The sequence below is a fragment of the Trachurus trachurus genome, assembly GCF_905171665.1.
Source record: "Trachurus trachurus genome assembly, chromosome: 6".
Classification (NCBI taxonomy): domain Eukaryota; kingdom Metazoa; phylum Chordata; class Actinopteri; order Carangiformes; family Carangidae; genus Trachurus; species Trachurus trachurus.
The window spans coordinates 33,960,097-33,981,827 of NC_139897.1; the positions used below are offsets into that span (position 1 = coordinate 33,960,097).

Here is a 21,731-nt window from a genome sequence, read left to right on the forward strand (position 1 = left end):
CTCCCCAGAGACCGGCCAATGAGTATTCAGCTCTGTGGCTCTGGGTGAATCCAATTGGCTCAGCAAACTGTCAGTCAGTCATGATCCTTCTGTATCCCCACGGCAACGAAGAGGAGGAGGAGGAGGAGGAGGAGGAGAAATGGGAGGAAGAGGGAAAAGAAGAAGAAAAAGTATTAGGGTGAAAGAGTGGATGAGGAAGAGGATGTGGGATGAGAGAGATGAAGGTGAAGAAGAGGAGGAGGAGGAGGAAGATGACCTACAAGGACCCAAACTACCCATCATGCACCACCACTTTGCTCAAACCTCAGATGGACCTCTGAAGCTCCGCCCACCTCTCAAAACCAGCCGTCAGGACTTCCTGTCACTTTGTGATGTCACAACTAAGCCCCGCCCCCTCACCACCTGAACAACACCATCCATCCAACAACAACTTTGCAGGATTTGGTTTCTCTGAGTGTTTTATTCTGAAAACCGCTCTAGTTTTATTATTGCATCTTGTTAGAAAACTTGTCAGCCAATCAGAAGAGAGGATCAGAGTCTCCTCCTCCTCTCTTCTGATTGGCTGACACCGACCTGTTACCTGAGCTCCATAGCGAAGCTGAGAGAGGAGATGGAAAAGAGATGGTTTTAGATCTTAGATCTCAACGATCAACCCTTTAAAATAAAAGACAATAGAAAAGAAAACATGAAGCTTTAGTAACAGCCTGAACCAATCAGAGGCCACAACTAACAAACATGGCGTCCAGTGTCTGCGATTTAAGCTGAGAAGAACAGAAACTGTAAAAACATTCACTTTCCTATAATTTGACAAACGAGGACACGTCAGACGCTGCTGATGGATTCAGGCTGAAGAACTCCCATCACACAGCAGCAACACGGGGACACGTCACGGTGAAGAATGGTTCAGAATCAAAAAGCAATTCAGCCCAAACAGAGGAGGAGGAGGAGGAGGAGGAGGAGGAGGAGGAGGAGAGACGACACGGGTCCAGTGGACCGGCGCTGCTCTGATGCTCTGATCCACGTCCTCTCGTGGGCGGAGTTTAGTCAAAAAAGTTTCTGGACACAGTTTGTGGCGTCTCAGTGCAGAGAAGGATGAAGGACTTCCTGTGACCCTTTTCATTAAAACACTAGGGCTGGGACGATATGCTTTTCTCCCGATTCGATTCTTCTACGATTTTTGGGATGGCGATTCGATTTAAATTGCGATTCTACGATATTGCCGATTCTCTCGATTTTTAGTCTGCATTTTTAACATTTATCTGCACACAAATACTGTAGGAGCCTATAAATGAACATACTCCATTATAAAGTGAACTTAAACCCTTTTCAAAACCTGGACTCTCTGTATGTAAAAAAGGCGAACAAATGCACATTGCTCAATATTAAAAAAAAAAAAAAAAATCGATTTAAAAATCGTCAAAAAAGATATTGCGATATTTATGTGAATCGATTTTTTCTCCCACCCCTACAAAACACCAAATTAACTTCAACAAAAAACACATGAGGAACTTCAAATGTATAAAACATTATAACCTAATTAACATAGTTAAAGAATAATGAGATGTCGTCAGCATAAAAACATGAAGCTACAGACAAAACACTACCGTAGCTGTTCACCATCGTTAAACATTAGAGAATGAACATAATGAGATGATGCTTCAGTATTGACCCCGCCCACCTGGAGGTGACGCAAATTCATGCAAAACCGCTGATGCGCGTTGCCTTCAGGGACAGTTTTTCATCAAGCAGTCTCTGTATTTCCCTCTAAAAACAACTCTGTGGTAACGTTGTGTTATTATCTCATAGTGTGGTGAATGTGCAGGTCACAACTTGTCCACCAGAGCGTTGTGGAGTTGTTGGATTGTGTATTTGATGAGTTTGATGAGGGAAACCAAGAAATCCCATAATGAGCCTCCGTACTGTAGCTCTGAGCAGCTCACGGCTCTGCTCCGCCGTTCTAAAAACAGCTTGCACCGACAATTAAAGGTAACGAACCTACTGCTATGACTATAGGGATTATGGCAATGGGCCAATTTGCCAAAATGTTGTACTATCCCTTTAATTAAAATCAACCGTCACGACTTCCTGCGTCTTTGTGATGTCACAAAAAGCAGTCACCAAGCCCCGCCCACCACTTCGAGTCGGTCGAACTGGAATGAGACGGTTTCATCTACGGAGAATTTTCACGTTTGTCGTTAGCAGCCGTTTCTGTGTTTACGTCGCGTTGCAAAGCGTTGTTCCTGTTGCTTAGCAACCTTTACAACACCTGGCGGTTTCTCACCAAAAGTCGACATTTTACCGCCCAATGGTTTTCACCGCTGTGCCGTCAGACTGTCTGTTGTTTCGTTTTTCCTTTATTGTGCAATGAATCTCAAACGGCTGAGTGATGTCGTTTTTTTGTTGTTGTTGTTTACCTGAAATTGGAAATACTTGTATTTGATATTCAGAAAAGTGTCAGTTGATCGGCTCAGTGACTTGGAGATGAAAACTCTCCACTGAGATGGTTTTTACATCTTCATATGCAGAAACATTTCAAAAGAAGAAACAATAAAACAGAGCGTCGGTGACAGTTTACCTCTTAGTGTTGCAGCCGGTTGAGTAATGCAGTGAATCACTGATGAAAGAGGTTGTGATTGATTCCTGTCACACACACACACACACACACACACACACACACACACACACACACACACACACACACACACACACACACACACACACACACACACACACACACACACACACACACACACACACACACTCAGCGTCTAATCTCTGTGGGTTTTTTCTGCACGTGTTCAAACGTCATATCTGATAAGATCAGAGGAGGAAATGAATGACGAGTGACTGGAAGGAGCCGCGGCCTTCATTTGAATGCACAGACACACACCGACACAGTTCACTATATCACCGCTTGTATGGGTTTTAACCACTTGTGTGACTTTCCCTCTTTGGCTTCATACACATACGGAAGCCCTAAAGGGTCATGCATACATACATTTTATTCCATCTGTTTTCTCGTGATAACGAGATAATTAATTCGAGATCTCGAGAAAACAAAATGATAAGGATCTGCCCCAGTGTGCGAAATACGGGGCGGATTAACCCATACACCTGAAAGCCCCAAAAGCAAAATTTGAAGGGGGTCTCAAATTTTGTCCAAAAAAAAAAATAATTAAAGGCGATTGCACAGGATAAGACAGCAGCCGACAGATATGACGTATATGTGTTTATGGACAACAAAGTCACTGTTTGTCCCTTCAAATTAAAGTTTGTCACGTGTGTGATTGGAGCAGCTGCTGACAGATGTGCAGTTTCACTAAACCTGAGCCACCACGTCCTGACGTCTCTTGGACATATAAAGGCATATACCTCTGTATATTCTGTGTTTTTCCTCTCTTCTGTCTCGTTTCATTTTTTGCCGGTGTCGGTGTGAAATGTGGTGTGCACCTGTTTCTCTCTCGCATGCTCACTCGCTCACTCTCGATCCGCATATGAAAAATAAAAACTAGTGAGGAAGAAATAGGCCTACAGATGCATACTGTAGTTACAGTATTTCAATTTCGTGGTTGCTGTGGTCACAAGGAGTTATTAGGCTGCCTAATAACACACACACGCAGCTTTTTTTGTGTGTTGGGCTTTAGGGGTGCGTCAGCTCTGTCAGAAATTTGAAGGGGGTGTACGGCGCAAAAAGTTTGGGAACCGCTAGTCTAAATCATTGCAGGAAACATCATTCAGTGTAGCAATGTCAGAGGAGAAGGAGAAAACGGAGGAAAATTATCTTGTTATCACAGGAAAATGAATGGAATAAAATGTATATATGTATGACCCTTGACCCTATGTTTTAATATGTTCCTGCAGGTCTCCAAAGAACCCCCAGCAGAAGATCATCAAGCGGGTCATCGGCCTGGAGGGAGACTTCATCAGGTAGGAAGCAGCTGTCGATCCTAAACCCTCTGATAAACGCTGATAAAAGGAGGTAAATATGTTTTACATCGTCATAAAACTTGAGGAGTGTCGATGCCGCTGCCTCACATCTAATCACATCGGGCTGCAGTGGAGAGCTTCACTCCATCATGCCGCCTCCTAATCACATTAACTGGCAGCACCTTGTGGCTAAAGTAAATCACCGCTCGGCTGCTGCACAGACAGCGGCCGGTCAGCCAGCGAGGTCGCACGGGAACAACACCGGGGAGGGGGGAGGGAGGGGAAACACGAGAGAAGTTGAGAGAGGAGATGGAAAAGAGATGGTATTAGATCTTCTCAACGATCAACCTTTCAAAATAAAAGACAAGAAGACATGAAGTTTTAATAACAGCCTGAACCAATCAGAGGCCACAACTAACAAACAAACAAACAAACATGGCGTCCATGAGTTGTTTTAGAGGGAAATTCATGTAAAACCACTGATGCTCGTTGCCTTCAGGGACAGTTTGTCATCAAGCAGTCTCTGTATTTCCCTCTAAAACAACTCTGTAGCGTTGTGTTATTATCTCATAGCGTGGTGAATGTGCAGCTCACAACTTGTCCACCAGAGCGTTTTGGAGTTGTTGGATTGTGTATTTGATGAGTTTGATGAGGGAAACCAAGAAATCCCATAATGAGCCTCCGTAGCGTAGCTCTGAGCAGCTCACGGCTCTGCTCCGCCGTTCTAAAAATAGTTTGCACCGACAATTAAAGGTAACGAACCTACTGCTATGACTATAGGGATTATGGTAATGGGCCAATATGTTGAACTATCCCTTTAACAATTTGCATATCAGAAACCACAGTGAGGAAATGTCTGATAGTTGTTCTTTGAGGCCGAAGCTGTTGGAATTCACTGTGTAGAAAAATTAAGATTCAGTGTTGGAGCAGATCACGCAACAAAAGAGAAAGAAACAACAGCAAATTTTGTTCAATGTTAAATGAAGAGCAGCAAATTTCAGTTTAGAATAAACAAAATAAAATTTATGGTCCATGGAGGAAGAATATTTCTGTTTTTCTGCAGTTGTAGGCTACAATGTAAAAAAAAGGGGCCGGTTTAGGGGGCGTGGCCTAATTTCATGCTACTGCCAACGTGTGTTGAACGTTTAAGAGGAAGTTCTTCATTGACCGGCGTTGCTAAATGTCGCTAACACATCTGAGCGTCACCTCAGTCGATCTTCTACTTGCACAATGAAAACTCAACTGTAGACGTCATCCTCACTCCATCCACGAGTCTCCACAACATCTCCACAGCTTCTGACGCTGACCCTCATTCCTACATTTACTTACTCTCTCAGTTTTGCTATGCTAATTCAGCACGGCTTCAGCTATGGCTTTCAGCATTCACACGCATTTTCCTTATGGAAATGCTCTTTCTAGTAATTCTCACATCTTCCGGCATTTTTTGCAGTCCAACTAGTCCTGTATACTTTCTGCTACTTCAACAATAGGCTTTATGCACTTTATGCTCCACTACTTCCTGAATTCTCCCTCTCTGCCCATATTTGGACTGGCTGGGTAAAGGTAAAGATTCATGTGGTACATCACTGTCACTAAAACCTGTTTCTCAGCCTCTGAATCAGAAACATGAAGTCAAAACCAGCTGAGACGTTAAACCTCTGACTTCCGGCATCTGTAGATCTGTATCTGTATCTAGGTTAGAGAACAGAACAGAACCAAACCGAGGTGTCGATGATCGTTCCTGTTTTTCAGCCACGTCTGGTTTCAAAGGCAGAGGTAATGATTTACAATAAAAGTCAAACGTTTTAGCTGTGAAACGATTTTTATTTCATGTTTCTGTTTGATTCAGAGGCCGAGCAATAAAGTGAGGGTTTTATTTTTTAGTGAACATGGAGTTTTTCATAAAAACCCTCAGGTTTTCAGGAGGCCGTTTCAGATCGTGATGGGTTCAGGTTATCATCACACAGGATCGTCTCTCGTCTCGTATACTGTTGCCTTAAACTAATGAATAAAAGCAGCTGAGATCACACACACCCAGTTATCGTCAACCAGAGTCTAGTTCAATCAGTCAGGGGATATCTAATAAAGTTTTGATGAATTTAATGAGACTTTTATTCCAATAATGGTCTAATAACCTTAATGAATAATGCACTAAATGCATTAAAAGTCTCTGCTACCTCCATGAATCAAACCATGAATAAATCTCTTATGATTTTCTCCTGACTTTGTAAAGTAATGGAAACCTGATCTCTTTTTAATGAAAGATAACTCGTTCAGTAACGGGGGTAGTTGAAGTCACGAAAAACGTGAAATAGTAGGAAAGTAGAAAAGTACAACTTTATAAAACCATATTCATTAATTATGGAAGTATTTAGTCAGTGATGTATGTAACTGTGGGCCTTTAACACCTAAAGCCTTTTACGCCAACACCTAAAGTCACTAATTAGCTTAGCTCAAACACTGGAAGTGTATGGGTAGTGTTAGCCTGCCTCCACCTTAAGTCATCAGAGAAACTCTTCAGCAACTCTAAACGGAAACCGGCGGGCCGATCTTGGTCTCAGAGCTGACAAAACTCTCCGGTAATGCATCTTGAGCGGTCAAATGCCGGTAACGGGATGAGATCGGTCAAAACGGAGGGTTCAAGCAAAGACGCTTTATTTTGGTTCAAGCTAGCTACATCGAGGGTAGGTTAGCTTCCTGTTTCAAAGTAAAAGCACAAATTCTATCGTCATGGTTTTCTGTATGTAAAGGGCAACGGGTGTTTTATTTTGTGAAAGTAACCGAAAGTGCGTTGGTCACAACAGCTAGCTTGAGTAGCGCCGAATTCGTCCAAACAAAATTGTGAACAGCTGGTATTTAGACAAATTAACGACACACTGCTGATCTAAACGGCTACTTTCTCGCCTAAACATGTTTGAAATGTTGATAAAGTGATATATTTACAGAGTTTAGAGCTAAAATGAAATCAGCTTCTGACTGCTGATTTCAGCTCGGGTAGGAGGCAGGCTAACACTACCCATACACTTCCAGTGTTTGAGCTAAGTTAATTAGCGACTTTAGGTAGGAGGCAGGCTAACACTACCCATACACTTCCAGCGTTTGAGCTAAGCTAATTAGCGACTTTAGGTGGAGGCAGGCTAACACTGCCTATACACTTCCAGCGTTTGAGCTAAGCTAATTAGCGACTTTAGGTGGAGGCAGGCTAACACTACCCATACACTTCCAGTGTTTGAGCTAAGCTAATTACGGGCGATGCGGCTCTATCTCCCTTGTTACTGCACGCACAGTCGAAAGGATGGTGTCTATCTGCTGGTCATGGACTCGGGAGTGAGGCAAGACACGAAAAAAAAATGTTGGCCTATCACTTTAAGAGCCAATCAAAGCGCTTGGTTCTCATCCTGCTCATCGCCTCCTGTCAGAGCCGTCATCATCATCATCATCGTCGTCGTCTGCGTTGTTCCCGCGGCGTGAGCGACGATTACATCCTGTGATGTCATGTCAGCGGCGTTATTGGTTCTGTCAGGTCCAGGGGACGTTACGAGTCTCCGTGATGAGACACTGAAGGAGAATCTGAGCCTGAGTGACAGCAGATCCTCAGCAGCCAATCACTGTGGCAGCCAGGTGTGTGATTGACAGTTGAAGATGCAGCGGCGACATCGTGTAAAAACCCAGAAACTCCCACCTGGGCTGATGTGTCCAGATGTGAGACACAGTGATTCCACAGTATCATCATCATCATTAAAGTGCTGAGACGATTAAATAACACAATAAAGTTTTTAATCGTCAGCTCTTTATTATCTCACACACAGTAAATCATCATTAAGTAAATTATCTTTTCTTATTAACTCCACCTAGTACATTAGTTTTATTCATTTAAGATTAACTCAACTTCAGATTGACTTTTTATTTTATAAACACAAGACGTCTCTGAGTTAAAATGATGATCTGAGTTTATTAAACTCATTAAGATTTCATTTCTGAAGAAACAACAGCAGCTGGTGTTTGTGTTAAAGCTCTTTCAAAATAAAAGTAGATGTTTGTGTTAAAGCTCCATACAGTATAAAGGTAGATGTTTGTGTTAAAGCTCCATAAAGGTAGATGTTTGTGTTAAAGCTCCATACAGTATAAAGGTAGATGTTTGTGTTAAAGCTCCATACAGTATAAAGGTAGATGTTTGTGTTAAAGCTCCATACAGTATAAAGGTAGATGTCCATGTGTAGTGTGATTATAAAGCAGCTCTAGGTTCTATATTAATACTGTGAAAGTATCAAAGCCTCAGTCCACAGAGAAATGCACACAGCCTGTATTCAGAAACTGAGCCTTAAAACCAGCCGTCAGGACTTCCTGTCACTTTGTGATGTCACAGCTAAGCCCTGCCCCCTCACCACCATCTGGACCCACCATCCAACAACTTGCAGGATTTGGTTTCTCACTGTTGCTTTGTTTTTGTTTTTGTTAAATTTGCAACTTTAAATATGAAAATTCAAACTTTCTTTTATAATCTTGATGTGATAAAAACATCTTTGTCTTAACAAACTAATCTAGGGAGCGTGGTGTGTTGTAGTGTTTGTTCAAATCGTTGCTGTGAAAACTAAGATTTTTTTTGTTCCAGATTTTTTACTTTCGGCTCGAAATTGGACTCAAATTTGCATCTGAACCGACATTAAGAAGGAAACACATTAAGGTCGCACATAGCTATTTTTATTCCTTTGCATGGCAGCGACCGTGTGTGTGTGTGTGTGTGTGTGTGTGTGAGTCATGCTGGTCTTCATGGAGGCGGTAGGAGCTGTTCTCAGGTCTGTTACACTGCGTTCTCCTGAGGAAATGAGGCTCCACAGCTTCAGATAATGAGACGCAGCAGGAGAACGGAGCGGCCGAGCTTCTGGCTCCGATACAGCAGCTCCTCCAAACTCACAGGCTCATTGTTGGACGCTGTTTTATTTATCACAGAGACCGTTATGTCCCCAGTCTGTCTCTCTCCGTCTCTCTCTCCCTCTCTGCCCATCAGCGCTGCAGTTTGTATTTCTTTTTTTTCTTTTTTTACCTTTTAATCAGGAGCCTCAGAACATGAAGTTTGGCAAAGACTCCCAGACTCCCACTGAAGCCTGAAGCAGAATAACGCTGCATATAATGATTATCATCTTTATTTATATGACACCTTTTCCTAACAAGGTTACAAAGTGCTTTTCAAAAACATCAAAACAAACAGTTATAACAAAGATTAAAATTCAGAAATAGAAGCATTCGTTAAAAAGAAAGCGAACAAGTTTTAAGATGTGATTTAAAAGCAGAAACAGATGCAGCAGAGACGGTTTGGAGACGGTGTTAGTACGGTGGCCCCCAGGGGTCAAAACACTGCTGCTTCAGAAAACGAAAAGATAGCAGCTACATTTTAAAATAACTACAAATGTTTCAGTCGTTACTGCTGAGAAAAACTTAATGGGTCTCATTCATGAAACGTGAGTAGCACGGATTTGTGTGTAAAATGTGTGCAGCGGAAATTTACGTGGATTTCCGCATTCATCAATCTTTTCGTAGCTACTCACAAAATCTACACCTGCTCCTGACTGTGTGTAGCGCTTGTGTAAATGTAGGAATGCACAGAAATGTTGCTTGTCACTGCTGTAAATTACAATTCTAATTGGCATTACTCTCTCTTATGTTCAAAATACAGCGACGCCTTTGAAACACATAGTTTAAACATGACAAAGGATTATAAATATTTGGAGATAGAGACGTTTTAGGGATCGGACACGCACGAACACGTCAAGGCTCCATCTCCATCAAACCAGAAAAACTTTTATTCCGTAAATTTGAATTGAATCTGGAGTAAAGTTTTAGTAGCATGAGATTTTATGTGCAAATCTACACACAGATTTACTAATGTTTCATGAATGAGACCCAATGTGTGGACCACAGTGTGTAAAACATTAGAAGGTAATAAAAACAGAACGTAGAGATTTCTAACAGTCAGGAAGAACTAAAGGGGATGAAACATGAGGAAATGTCTTTTCCTTATTCTTCATTTAACAACATTTATATCCTTTGTGATTAACTGATATATTTACTTAGAATATTTGATGAGTTTATTGTGTGTTGGATTGGTAATCCACTAAAAGCAGAAGTCACAGCATTGTTGTTGTTTTTTAAAAGGCACCTTTTTCTCAAACGTTGTTTCAGAGTGAGTCATTGGACCAAACACTCAGAAATCACAAAACAACCAGCGTCCTCGGGGGTCGATGCCGACCTCTTTTCTGAAGGTGGTTCGACCTCGCCGGCTTTTGTTTGTGTGAAAATCTGCTGGAGCCAAAAAAAACATGTTTCATGTTTATTTTATTGTACAAAAAAGAAAAAAAAGGATCAGAATGTAAGCAATCAATATATTTTAAATAAGAAAAAACAAACAACATCTTATCTGTTTATCATTTCATCCAATCTCCAACTTTAAAGCTTCACAGGATGGACCTCGTTCATGCATTTTAAATAAAGTTCTTAAACCTTTGAATCTCTGAGGATGAAGAACATGAGCAGCAATCGTCGACTGATGTTCATGTTTTCAAAAACTCCAACCTCACAATCAGCTAATTAAAATACAGTGGGAGGATAAAACAGCAGTGTTTGTCGTCTGTCTTTAATCCCCCTCTCGCCGCTTGTGCTCGTGGTTAATCTCTGATATCAAACAACAGATCGCAGCTTAAAGTTTCACCAACAAACTGAGCGATAACATGTTTGTTCTTCTCTCACTCTGGGTAAAGCTGCTGTTATCTATAGTTTTTTTGCAAAGAGGGACATGTGAAAGGAGCAACACAACATTTCTGATCTGGTTCAGTCGCTTAGAAACATCTGGAGAACACTGTGGAAGCGTAAGAACCAGATGTGGTGGAGGTGGAGGAGACCAAACATGGAGCTAAAAGGAAAGGTGTTCACAAAATAAGATTTGTTTGTGGTTTCAAGATCTATAAACCATCTCAGTGTAGTTTTCCATCTCCTCTCTCAGCTTCTCTCTGGAGCTGTAATAACAACAGGTCAGTGTCAACCAATCAGAAGAAAGGAGGAGGCTCTGAGTCTCTATTCTGATTGGCTGACAGGTTTCTAAAATGATCCAATTAAAAACAGAGCAGATTTCAGAATAAAACACTCAGAGAAACCAAATCCTGCAAGTTGTTGTTGGATGGTGTTGTCCAGGTGGTGAGGGGGCGGGGCTTAGTTGTGACATCACAAAGTGACAGGAAGTCCTGACGGCTGGTTTTAAGGCTCAGTTTCTGAATCCAGGCTGTGTGCATTTCTCTGTGGACTGAGGCTTTGATACTTTCACAGTATTAATATAGAACCTAGAGCTGCTTTATAATCACACTACACATGGACATCTACCTTTATACTGTATGGAGCTTTAACACAAACATCTACCTTTATACTGTATGGAGCTTTAATACAAACATCTACCTTTATACTGTATGGAGCTTTGACACAAACATCTACCTTTATACTGTATGGAGCTTTAAAGGGATAGTTCAACATTTTGGCAAATTGGCCCATTGCCATAATCGCTATAGTCATAGCAGTAGGTTCGTTACCTTTAATTGTCGGTGTAAGCTATTTTTAGAACGGAGGAGCGGAGCGTCAGGCTGCTCAGAGCTACGCTACAGAGGCTAATGGAATTTCTTGGTTTTCCTCATCAAACTCATCAAATACAAAATCCCAAAACTCCAAAACGCTTTCGTGGACAAGTTGTGACCTGCACAATCACCACGCTATGAGATAATAATGGAACGTTACGAAACAGAGCCGTTTTCGAGGTAAATACAGGGTAAATACAGAGTCTGCTTGCTGAAAAACTGTCCCTGAACGCAACGCGCATCAGCGGTTTTGCATGAATTTACCTCTAAAACGGCTCCATCTCGTAACGTTCCATTATTATCTCATAGCGTGGTGATTGTGCAGCTCACAACTTGTCCACGACAGCCTTTTGGAGTTGTTGGGTTGTGTATTTGATGAGTTTGATGAGGAAAACCAAGAAATTCCATTAGCCTCCATAGCGTAGCTCTGAGCAGCTCACGGCTCTGCTCCACCGTTCTAAAAATAGCTTACACCGACAATTAAAGGTAACGAACCTACTGCTATGACTATAGGGATTATGGCAATGGGCCAATTTGCCAAAATGTTGAACTATCCCTTTAATACAAACATCTACCTTTATACCGTATGGAGCTTTAACACAAACATCTACCTTTATACTGTATGGAGCTTTAACACAAACATCTACCTTTATACTGTATGGAGCTTTAACACAAACATCTACCTTTATACTGTATGGAGCTTTAACACAAACATCTACTTCATTACATCTCCCCAGAAGTTAGTGACATCACTATAGAGACACCAGCTGTCAGATCGATGCTCCGGTGAAACCTCCACATTGTTCGGCTCATAGACGACGAGCAGCAACAGTTTTCTCGCTTGTGTGTGTGAGTCACAGCTAAATCAGTCTGTGTGTGTGTGTGTGTGTGTGTCTTCAGACAGCTGGTCTATTCTCGGTCCTCCCTCACATCATCTTGGACGCGCAGCTGTCAATCATCTTGACAAACTGTCATCTCTTGTGCAGCTGAGACAAAGAGACACAATTAAAAACAACACGGCCTCAGTGTTTTGTTTTGTTGTTTTTTTTACCTTTAATCCTGTTTATCTTACACTCACTGTTGTGGATGTTTTGGGAATTAAGATAAACGGCAGAATTTAAGGCTCCGTTCACCGGATTTACAAGAAAAAAAAACACATCAACTCCCAAGACTGAAACATGAAACAAACATCTGGAAACAGCATCAACATGATGGACAGCTGCAGTTCATCTCCTCACCACTAGAGTGAGTCTCCAGCAGCGAGTCCGTCTCCATGGACTCAACATGTTTACAGCCTGGTTAACACAACCTGTTCCGGGTCAGCGTAGCTTTCAGGATCCATCTGAATCCAAGAAAAGGCTCGAGCCACCGGCCAATCACCTTTACGTGTCTTTACACCGATAACCCCGTTGAGACACGAGTCCAAATAGTAGAAGATATAATATTTTTGCCTGCTAACAGCTCAAAATCAGGTTGGTTTCATTCAGGCTTTCAACTTGATGTATTGATAAGATTGTGGCATTAATTTCCATCTTAATAACTATTTAATTTACTCCTGAGGGTTTTCTTCTTAGGGGGATGAGACTGTAATTGTCATACACGCAATTCATCTGTGCAGCTCAGTGTTTGGGACTCATCATTGTGTTAACTGTAGACTACTTGATTCAATTTATGTTTTCTTCATCATATTTTGATAATAGGCACCAAGCAGAAGAAATTCTGCGTTCGCTCACCTCGCTTCTCGGACACATCGGTGCTCATTATCTTGATTGGTCTGCTGCCTTGGAACACACCATTTATACGTGCGCGTTCAACGATTCACAATAAGACAAACCTGCTGCTCAGAGCTCATTATGGAGGCTCATTATGGGATTTCTTGGGTTCCCTCATCAAACTCATCAAATACACAATCCAACAACTCCACAACGCTCTGGTGGACAAGTTGTGAGCTGCACATTCACCACGCTATGAGATAATAACACAACGTTACCACACAGAGAGGCAAATTCATGCAAAACCGCTGATGCATGTTGCCTTCAGGGACAGTTTCTCATCAACCAGTCTCTGTATTTCCCTCTGATGCACCGACAATTAAAGGTAACAAACCTACTGCTGTGAGTATAGGGATTATGGCAATGGGCCAATTTGCCAAAATGTTGAACTATCCCTTTAAAAAGAAAACGCAGGAAACACAACATGAACTAATTTACAGTAAAGCTTCTTGACTGTGTTATATCAGTTCTATTTATATCGTAGTAAGGATAAAAGTTATAGAGATAAACTCTCTAAGATGTGTCGTCTGTAGCCGTGGATACAGATGTTAACATCAGGCTGGCAGCACAACAGATCAACACACACACACACACACACACACACACACACACACACACACACACACTCGGTGAACACATCAGCCTGCAGCAGCTCCAGAGGCTGACAGGAAGTGTCACAGTATCATAACACGTCGTCCACATGTGATTCATCCCGGCAGCTGCTCGTGTCTCTGAGCCAATCACAGCTCAGCGTCTGGGGAGGGGGAGGAGGGAGGGGGGTGGAGGGGGGGGGATAATTAACGGGCCGGTGGTGGTTTCCCCGAGCGGAGGCGGAGGCTGTCGGCTGGTGTTGTCTCAGACCGGCCGAGGCCACGTGAATCACAGCGGCGGCGTTAATCTGGTCACAGAGAAGAGAGGAGGAGGTTCGATCCCCGCCGGGGCCGTCGCTGCCGGGGCCTCGGGGCAGGAAGGAGGGGGGTTAATGTGGAGGAGCATCAGAGGAGGAGGAGGAGGAGGAGGAGGAGGTTAAACTGAGAGAAGTTCACACCACAGAGGAACTGTGTGAAGGAAATTAAAGGGATAGTTCAACATTTTGGCAAATTGGCCCATTGCCATAATCCCTATTGACCCCTTGCAGCTACGTCACAATTAGAACGTGACGCGAGAGGCGACGCCATGACGGACGGCAGAAAGTGCTCAGTGATAATGTACTGTCTATACAGACTGTATGGTGCCGTCCAACAATGTGGCTCGATCACTTCACATTACAACCTCACAGCATTATCACTTATTTTAAATAGAATATTTACTCATCCGTTGCAATATTCTGTTTGTTTTTTTGTTATTCGCCGTAGAATATCTCAGTTTTCTGTGCTTTTTCCACTGGTAGCTAAGGAGTTAACGTCAGTCAGTGCCACACTCCCCATACAGCAGCTGCTCCTGTCTTTGCTGCTTCTAACTACAGTTAACGGACCTGGAAGTCCGACCCGTGGGTGTTGAAGACCTGTCTAATTAGTGGTCATTCTCTGATTAAACCCGGCTGAAAAATAAAAGAAAACAGGAAGCCGTCTTCGTTGTAATCGCCGCGATCCGCCGGCGGCAACTACGTTGTGACGGTGCTATGTTTAATACGAGCGTTAGCTGTTGTTAGCCACAGCATGTAGCTCAGCTAGTTAGCTTCAACTGTGTTTACATCGACTACACACTGTAGATAAACTAACTTATAATGGCATCGATAACGTCCTCGCACTGGTCCTGTTGCTCATGTAACCCCGCTGCCAGTGGCCAGCCCCTGGAGGAACCGGTTCTTAGCTCTAAACCAGCAAGGAGTTGGTGCTTGGGAACAGTTTTAAGAACCAATAACCGGTTTTTAAGCGGTGGAAAAGCAAAGAACCGGTGCTAGTCAGGCTCTGGCTCCGAACCAGCACTGGAACCAGCTCAGTGGAAAAGGAGGGGAAACCCTACAACCACGGTATGTCACAAAACTATAACGCGCCCATTGAATTACATTGACGTTCACTGTTTTTTTGCCGTCCATCATGGCGTCCGGAGCTACTGTGAGTGGAACGTGACGTCATGTGCAAGGGGTCAATAGTCATAGTTGTTTTAGAGGGAAATTCATGCAAAACCTCTGATGCGCGTTGCCTTCAGGGACAGTTTTTCATCAACAGTCTCTGCATTTCCCTCTAAAACAACTCTGTGTGGTAACGTTGTGTTATTATCTCATAGCGTGGTGAATGTGCAGCTCACAACTTGTCCACCAGAGCGTTGTGGAGTTGTTGGATTGTGTATTTGATGAGTTTGATGAGGGAAACCAAGAAATCCCATGAGCCTCCGTAGCGTAGCTCTGAGCAGCTCACGGCTCTGCTCCGCCGTTCTAAAAACAGCTTGCACCGACAATTAAAGGTAACGAACCTACTGCTATGACTATAGGGATTATGGCAATGGGCCAATTTGCCAAAATGCTGAGCTATCCCTTTAAGTTAGTGTGAAGTTGGGTCAGTGAACGCAGCACGGAGACTGGAGGTGGAGGATTTATGGAAACAGGGCGGACGGATGGACGGATGTTCCGATGAAGAGGAAGATGGACGGATGACAGATGGATGGAAGGATGGAGGCAGGGAAAGACGGGTGGACAGACGGATTGACAGATGAAGAGATGAGTGGACCGAGTGATAACTAGGCAGACGGACGACGCCTTCATGGAAGAAGTGTTTTTGAAAAAACAGAATAAATCAGATGAAAGTTATTGACCGATTAGAGGCCAAATTCCTTTTTTACCGTTTTCCATTTTTTGGAATTCACTTTTTACCTTTTACTCCAAAAATAGTGTGTTTTTAATGTTAAAGGCATAGTTCAACATTTTGGCAAACTGGCCCATCACCCTAATCCCTACAGTCATAGCAGTAGGTTCGTTACCTTTAATTGTCGATGCAAGCTGTTTTTAGAACGGCGGAGCAGAGCCGTGAGCTGCTCAGAGCTACGCTACGGAGGCTCATTATGGGATTTCTTGGTTTCCCTCATCAAACTCATCAAATACACAATCCAACAACTCCACAACGCTCTGGTGGACAAGTTGTGACCTGCACATTCACCACGCTATGAGATAATAACACAACGTTACCAGACAGAGTTGTTTTAGAGGGAAATACAGAGACTGTTGATGAAAAACTGTCCCTGAAGGCAACGTGCATCAGAGGTTTTACATGAATTTTCCTCTAAAACAACTCTGTCTGGTAACTCTCCTTCACCTTCATCTTCTGTCTCATTTTGTGCTGCAGTCACATTGATCAGACTTCATGATTCTCCGACTCCGTCTGTTCCCGACTCAGGAACCTCCGGGTCAAAGTGACACGGAGCGAATTCATTCAGACTCTGTGCAGTTTGAAGTCCTGAGATGCAGCAGCCAGATAAATAAGTCATTCCTGCGAGCACCAAACTGAGATTATTAAGATGCATCCAGGTTTGTTTTTTTTCTCTCCATTTTTGGAAAAAACCTTTTTCAAATTCTGCTCAGAGGCACGTCGTCCGTCTTATTTCACCGCGGAGAAAACACAGAGGTCACGTCTCCTCCGGCTCGTGTATGAAGAGACGGCGCTGACGAAGGCAGAAGCATGAAGAGGTTAATGCAGAACAGGTTCGTCAGGAACAATTACAGCTCCTCATCACAGCACGACGCTCCGGAGGAATGTTGGAAAAGAAACAGGCGGCGGATTTCCCTACGGCTCACTCTTCACCTGAACGCACCGAACCTGCGTTGATAAAAGACTCGGTTTAAAAACTGTTTAAATAAAGATTAAACACAGATCATACACATCTCAATACATTAATTAATTAACAGGTCGGTGTCAGCCAATCAGAAGAGAGGAGGAGGCTCTGAGCCCCTCTTCTGATTGGATGCCTGTTTCTGAGTGATCCAATAAAAATAGAGCAGATTTCAGAATAAAACACTCAGAGAAACCAAGTCCTGCAAAGTGTGGTGGGCGGAGCTTTGAGTAACTGCTTTGTTGTGACATCACAAAGTAACAGGAAGTCCTGACAGTTGGATTTAAGGCTCAGTTTCTAAAAAAAAAAAGCTATGCACTGCAAAAACTCAAAATCTTACCGAGAATATTTGTCTTATTTCTAGTCAAAATGTCATTTCTAGTCAAAACAAAACTCATTATACCTAAAAAAGCAGCTTGTTTTTAGACACTTTTTACTTCTTTCAAGCAGATTTTCACTTGAAATAAGTAGAAAAATCTGACAGTGTAGCAAGTTTTTCTTTCTTATCACAAGCACAAAAAACTTGCTTTCACTGGCAGATTTTTCTACTTATTTCAAATGAAAATTTGTTCGAAACAAATGAAAATGATCTAAAAACAAGTTAATTTTTAGGTGATGAGTCTCATTTTAAGTGAAAAGAGATTAGTTTTGACTAGAAATTAGACATTTTGACAAGAAATAAGACAAATATTCTTGGAAAGATTTTGAGTTTTTGCAGTGTGTTGAACGCTGTTAAGATTTAAAGAATCTATTGGAAACACTTTGTTTTCTTTTCTCTTCTCGTTCTCCGTCTCCTCAGGACGATGGGCTACAAGAACCGATATGTTCGAGTTCCTGACGGTCACTTCTGGATCGAGGGCGATCACCACGGACACAGTCTGGACAGCAACAGCTTTGGACCGGTATGAAACACACACACACACACACACACACACACACACACACACACACACACACACACACACACACACACACACACACACACACACCAACACCACCGCTGCACAATAAGGTTTTATAGATGTTGGAAAAAAACACTTGATGTTGTTTGCTTCAGTTCATATTAGTCAAATATAGGATCCAGAAGTTTTAAGTTTTAAGGGTTAATTATGCTGTTACACAGGTTGTGGTTTGGTCAATAGATGGACTGTGCATTAGATTTAAAACTTAAAAAAGTACAAATTCACCAACTTTAAATGTTGAAAAATCAACTCACTCAATTCGATCAGTTTGATTACGATTCTACGGTGGCCCTGAGAGGTCAACACACTGTAACTTGAAGCAATACTTACCGATCTGGCATTTCACTCAGCACAGCACAAACATTTGAAAATCAACAGCTCCACCTCCCTCACAAGTCCCACCCACCTCTCGCTCCTGCCGCATCTCCACGAGCCCCCTCCCTCCCCGCTGCATGCGTTGGCATGGCAACGGTAAACAGAACAGGAACGCGAGTGAAACAGGAACAACACAAACAAACACAACACCGGAGTTTTAAACCGTATAAACGGACTCAGTGATGATGACTGATGAGTTTTATAATAAACTGTTGTTAGCCTACTGCTACTGGAGACGCAGGGGAAGTGATTGTTACAGATTACAGTTCTCAACGAGCCGGGCTGGCGGCCGGACCAGCGCCACCTGATGCGCTGGTTCAGGCCGAAAATAAATCCGGACCGAGCCGAGTGGAGCCGCGCCGGTCCGGAGTTCAACCGGGTCCGGACCGCTGGGAACTCCCAGAGCTAACAGTAGCCTAGCCGTTAGCACAGAGCTAACAGTAGCCTATGTAGCTAGTAGCTACTAGCCGTTAGCACAGAGCTAACAGTAGCCTAGCCGTTAGCACAGAGCTAACAGTAGCCTAGCCCTCTAGCCGTTAGCACTGGATGCTTTATAGACACATGTGACTTCCTGTGTTTACGTATCACTCGGGGCTGATCACTATCAACGTTACAATATCAGACATGAAACTCCGTGACCAGCTGCGGCTGCAGTTATTGGTCTTTTAAAAAACTATTTATTTCCAAAAACCTTCTTTCTAGTGTGTTGTGACTCTAGTCTCCTCTGCTCATGTCCTGCTACTGCTCTGTCAATAAGCGTTCTTCCTGGTCGGGAGGGGGGAGGGGAGGAGAGGAGAGCACAAAGTGATTACATAATAAGTAGGTTCGGTCGCTCTTCAAATCTTATTAATCGGACCGAATAATATTATTGGTCAGACTTTTCTCAGAATTATATGAGAATGAAAAAATGATGAGTTTTTAACCCTGTTGGGTTTCTCTTACATTTTAATGTATCATCAGATTATTAATAGCATTTTAACTTAGACAAAGAAATGTGCAAAAGTTCCAGAAAGGTAAGTATTGCTTTAAAGGACTCACATGATGAGCCTTTTCCACAAATTAAAATAGTTCCCAGGTGTCTTAAAGACATGTCTGTGACATGCTTTGGTCAAAATCTTCCAAGGATCAAACACCACAGCTCTCTTTCAGTGCCTGTCCCTTTAAATGCAAATGAGCCATTGTTTGCCCCGCCCCATCTACAGGTACCAGGTAGGGGTGGGTTTATGCAAATTCGAAGCTCATAAAATCACATGGATTTCATAGAGAGCCTGAAAATTACAGATTTTTTTGTCAATTCTCACATTTTGGGGCCAGAAGGCAAAAAAAAAACAACCTAAATATATGTTAAAGAGCCTTCAAAAAGTGATATTTCCATAATACTAGTCCAGGGACACAATAAATCGAGGTGTAACACAGGTAAAGTCCAGTCTGATGACATCACAGACACAGTTACACAGCTGTAAATAACAATACACTCAGTCACTGCAGACTGAATCACCCTCATAACGTGAAAGAATGTTTTAAAGCTACAATAAATTAAACTTTTAGAGTTGGTATGAGACCTCATCCTCCTCCCGTCCTCTCTCATCACTCCGTCACCTCCATGTTCACCGTCTCCTCTGAAGCTCCCGTCGTCTTCCAGCTCAAAGCTCCGGTTTAAAAGAGGAAGTCGTACAGACGTGAAGAGAGTTCACGTATCGATCGACAAGTCCTCGGCTCCCGGGAGGGAAACTGTCTGTTGGAGCTGCACCAGGAGCTGCACGAGGAGCATGAGTCACTGACAGCAGCTCCACACCGGAACAGCATCAGCAGCCAGAAGGAAGAAGAAGTTCTCTACTGGAGCTTTAATGTCAGGATGTAAAGTTTTATCCAGAATATCCTCAACACGTAGAAACTCAATGATTTCTAACTTGTTACTGATTAATGTTCAAATTTAGTGGCAGAAAATGTGAAAATGTAAGGTATTTACAGTGCTCCATCGATCCATTGGATTGGTCCAGATGGGTGGGGCTTGGGGCAAATGCTTTGTTATGAATGAATGAATGAATGGTTGTTTTATTTCGTATGATTGACAGTCATACAGAGGAAAAGGATGGTAAGAAGCCGAGGCTTATGAGGAACCTATTCCCCCTTGCAACTGTTACATTTACAATCAATCATGGTGTAGAGACGAGATCATAGGCTACTTTGCATATGATACAGAGACTAATTTGCAATATAATTAAGTAAACATAATTAAGTAAGCAAGACAGACAGTAAAATAGGATGCTCTAGCAGAATTCATACATCACAGTTCATGAGAATGAGGAATATCTTACTATAGCTTATTAAAGCAATTTTATAAACAAAGAAAAACAATGAAAAGTGACAAATTATTAATAACTTAGATTCACCAATGAATATAATAACTTAAGTTTACATACCACGCGAGCATGCAAGCATCAAAATACCCAAAGACCCTCAGCCTGCCCCTATGGATCCAAGATTTGCCCATAACCTTCGAGTTTCGATTTTATAAACATTTTTTTAAAGTGATAAATATTCTTACTTTTTTTAATCTAATCTGGTATTAAGCGTCGTCCGTGCATTAGGTTGTTGGAAGTTTAGTGCGCGTCTATATTCATATCGCCCTTCTCTTTATTTAAAGGAATAGTTCACCCAAAATTCAAATTTCACCCTCATGTGGACTAAGGGCTGGGAGAAGTTTCAGAGTCCTCCGTGGCTTCTCTGAGTTACAGGGGGGCTCCGTGCAGCACTGCATGTTCATATGACGGTTGAGAACGGAGCTCACTTTTCTTCGTCCAAAAAGACACACCAAAAAACATCCAAATACCTCCATAGTGCTCGTCTGTAATGTCCCGATTGTATTGAATAATAATCATTGCATCAAAATATAGCTTAGTCGATTCTGGAGTCAAGTTATTCCTAATAAATCTGAAGTTGGATAAATTAAATTTCATTCTGTTTACCTGCTTCTTAAAGCGAAGTTGTGCATCGAGAGTGATTCCTAAGTATTTAAATTCTTGCACTACTTTACATTTTTTGACCTGCTACAGAGACATCAGGGTCACAGTCGACATTTACAGTTTTAGAAAAGTACATACAAACAGTTTTAGAAATATTGAGGTGCAAATGTGAACCCCCAAGCCAGTGATACACTTTGGTCATCACATCAGTTAGTTCTTGATCGTCCTTAATTCTCTGGTGTGAAATCAGACGTTACTTCTTTCATTTCCAACCTCTCGTTGAGGCTCTGATGTCGACTCAGCTCTTCACCACCTTTAACTCTGTCGTCCATGACAACGCAGCCCTTT

General features: G+C 42.4%; 1 protein-coding gene across 3 annotated transcripts in view; it reads left to right on the plus strand.

Moving 5' to 3' along the window:
• immp2l (inner mitochondrial membrane peptidase subunit 2) overlaps positions 1-21,731 on the plus strand; it is a 167,980-nt gene that overhangs the window by 134,947 nt on the left and 11,302 nt on the right. For all 3 annotated transcript variants that reach the window (XM_083973938.1, XM_083973937.1, XM_083973939.1), the window contains exons 4-5: positions 3,862-3,927; positions 17,880-17,982. In XM_083973938.1, coding sequence (XP_083830064.1) covers positions 3,862-3,927; positions 17,880-17,982 — 169 coding nt within the window. The remainder of the gene's footprint in view (positions 1-3,861; positions 3,928-17,879; positions 17,983-21,731) is intronic.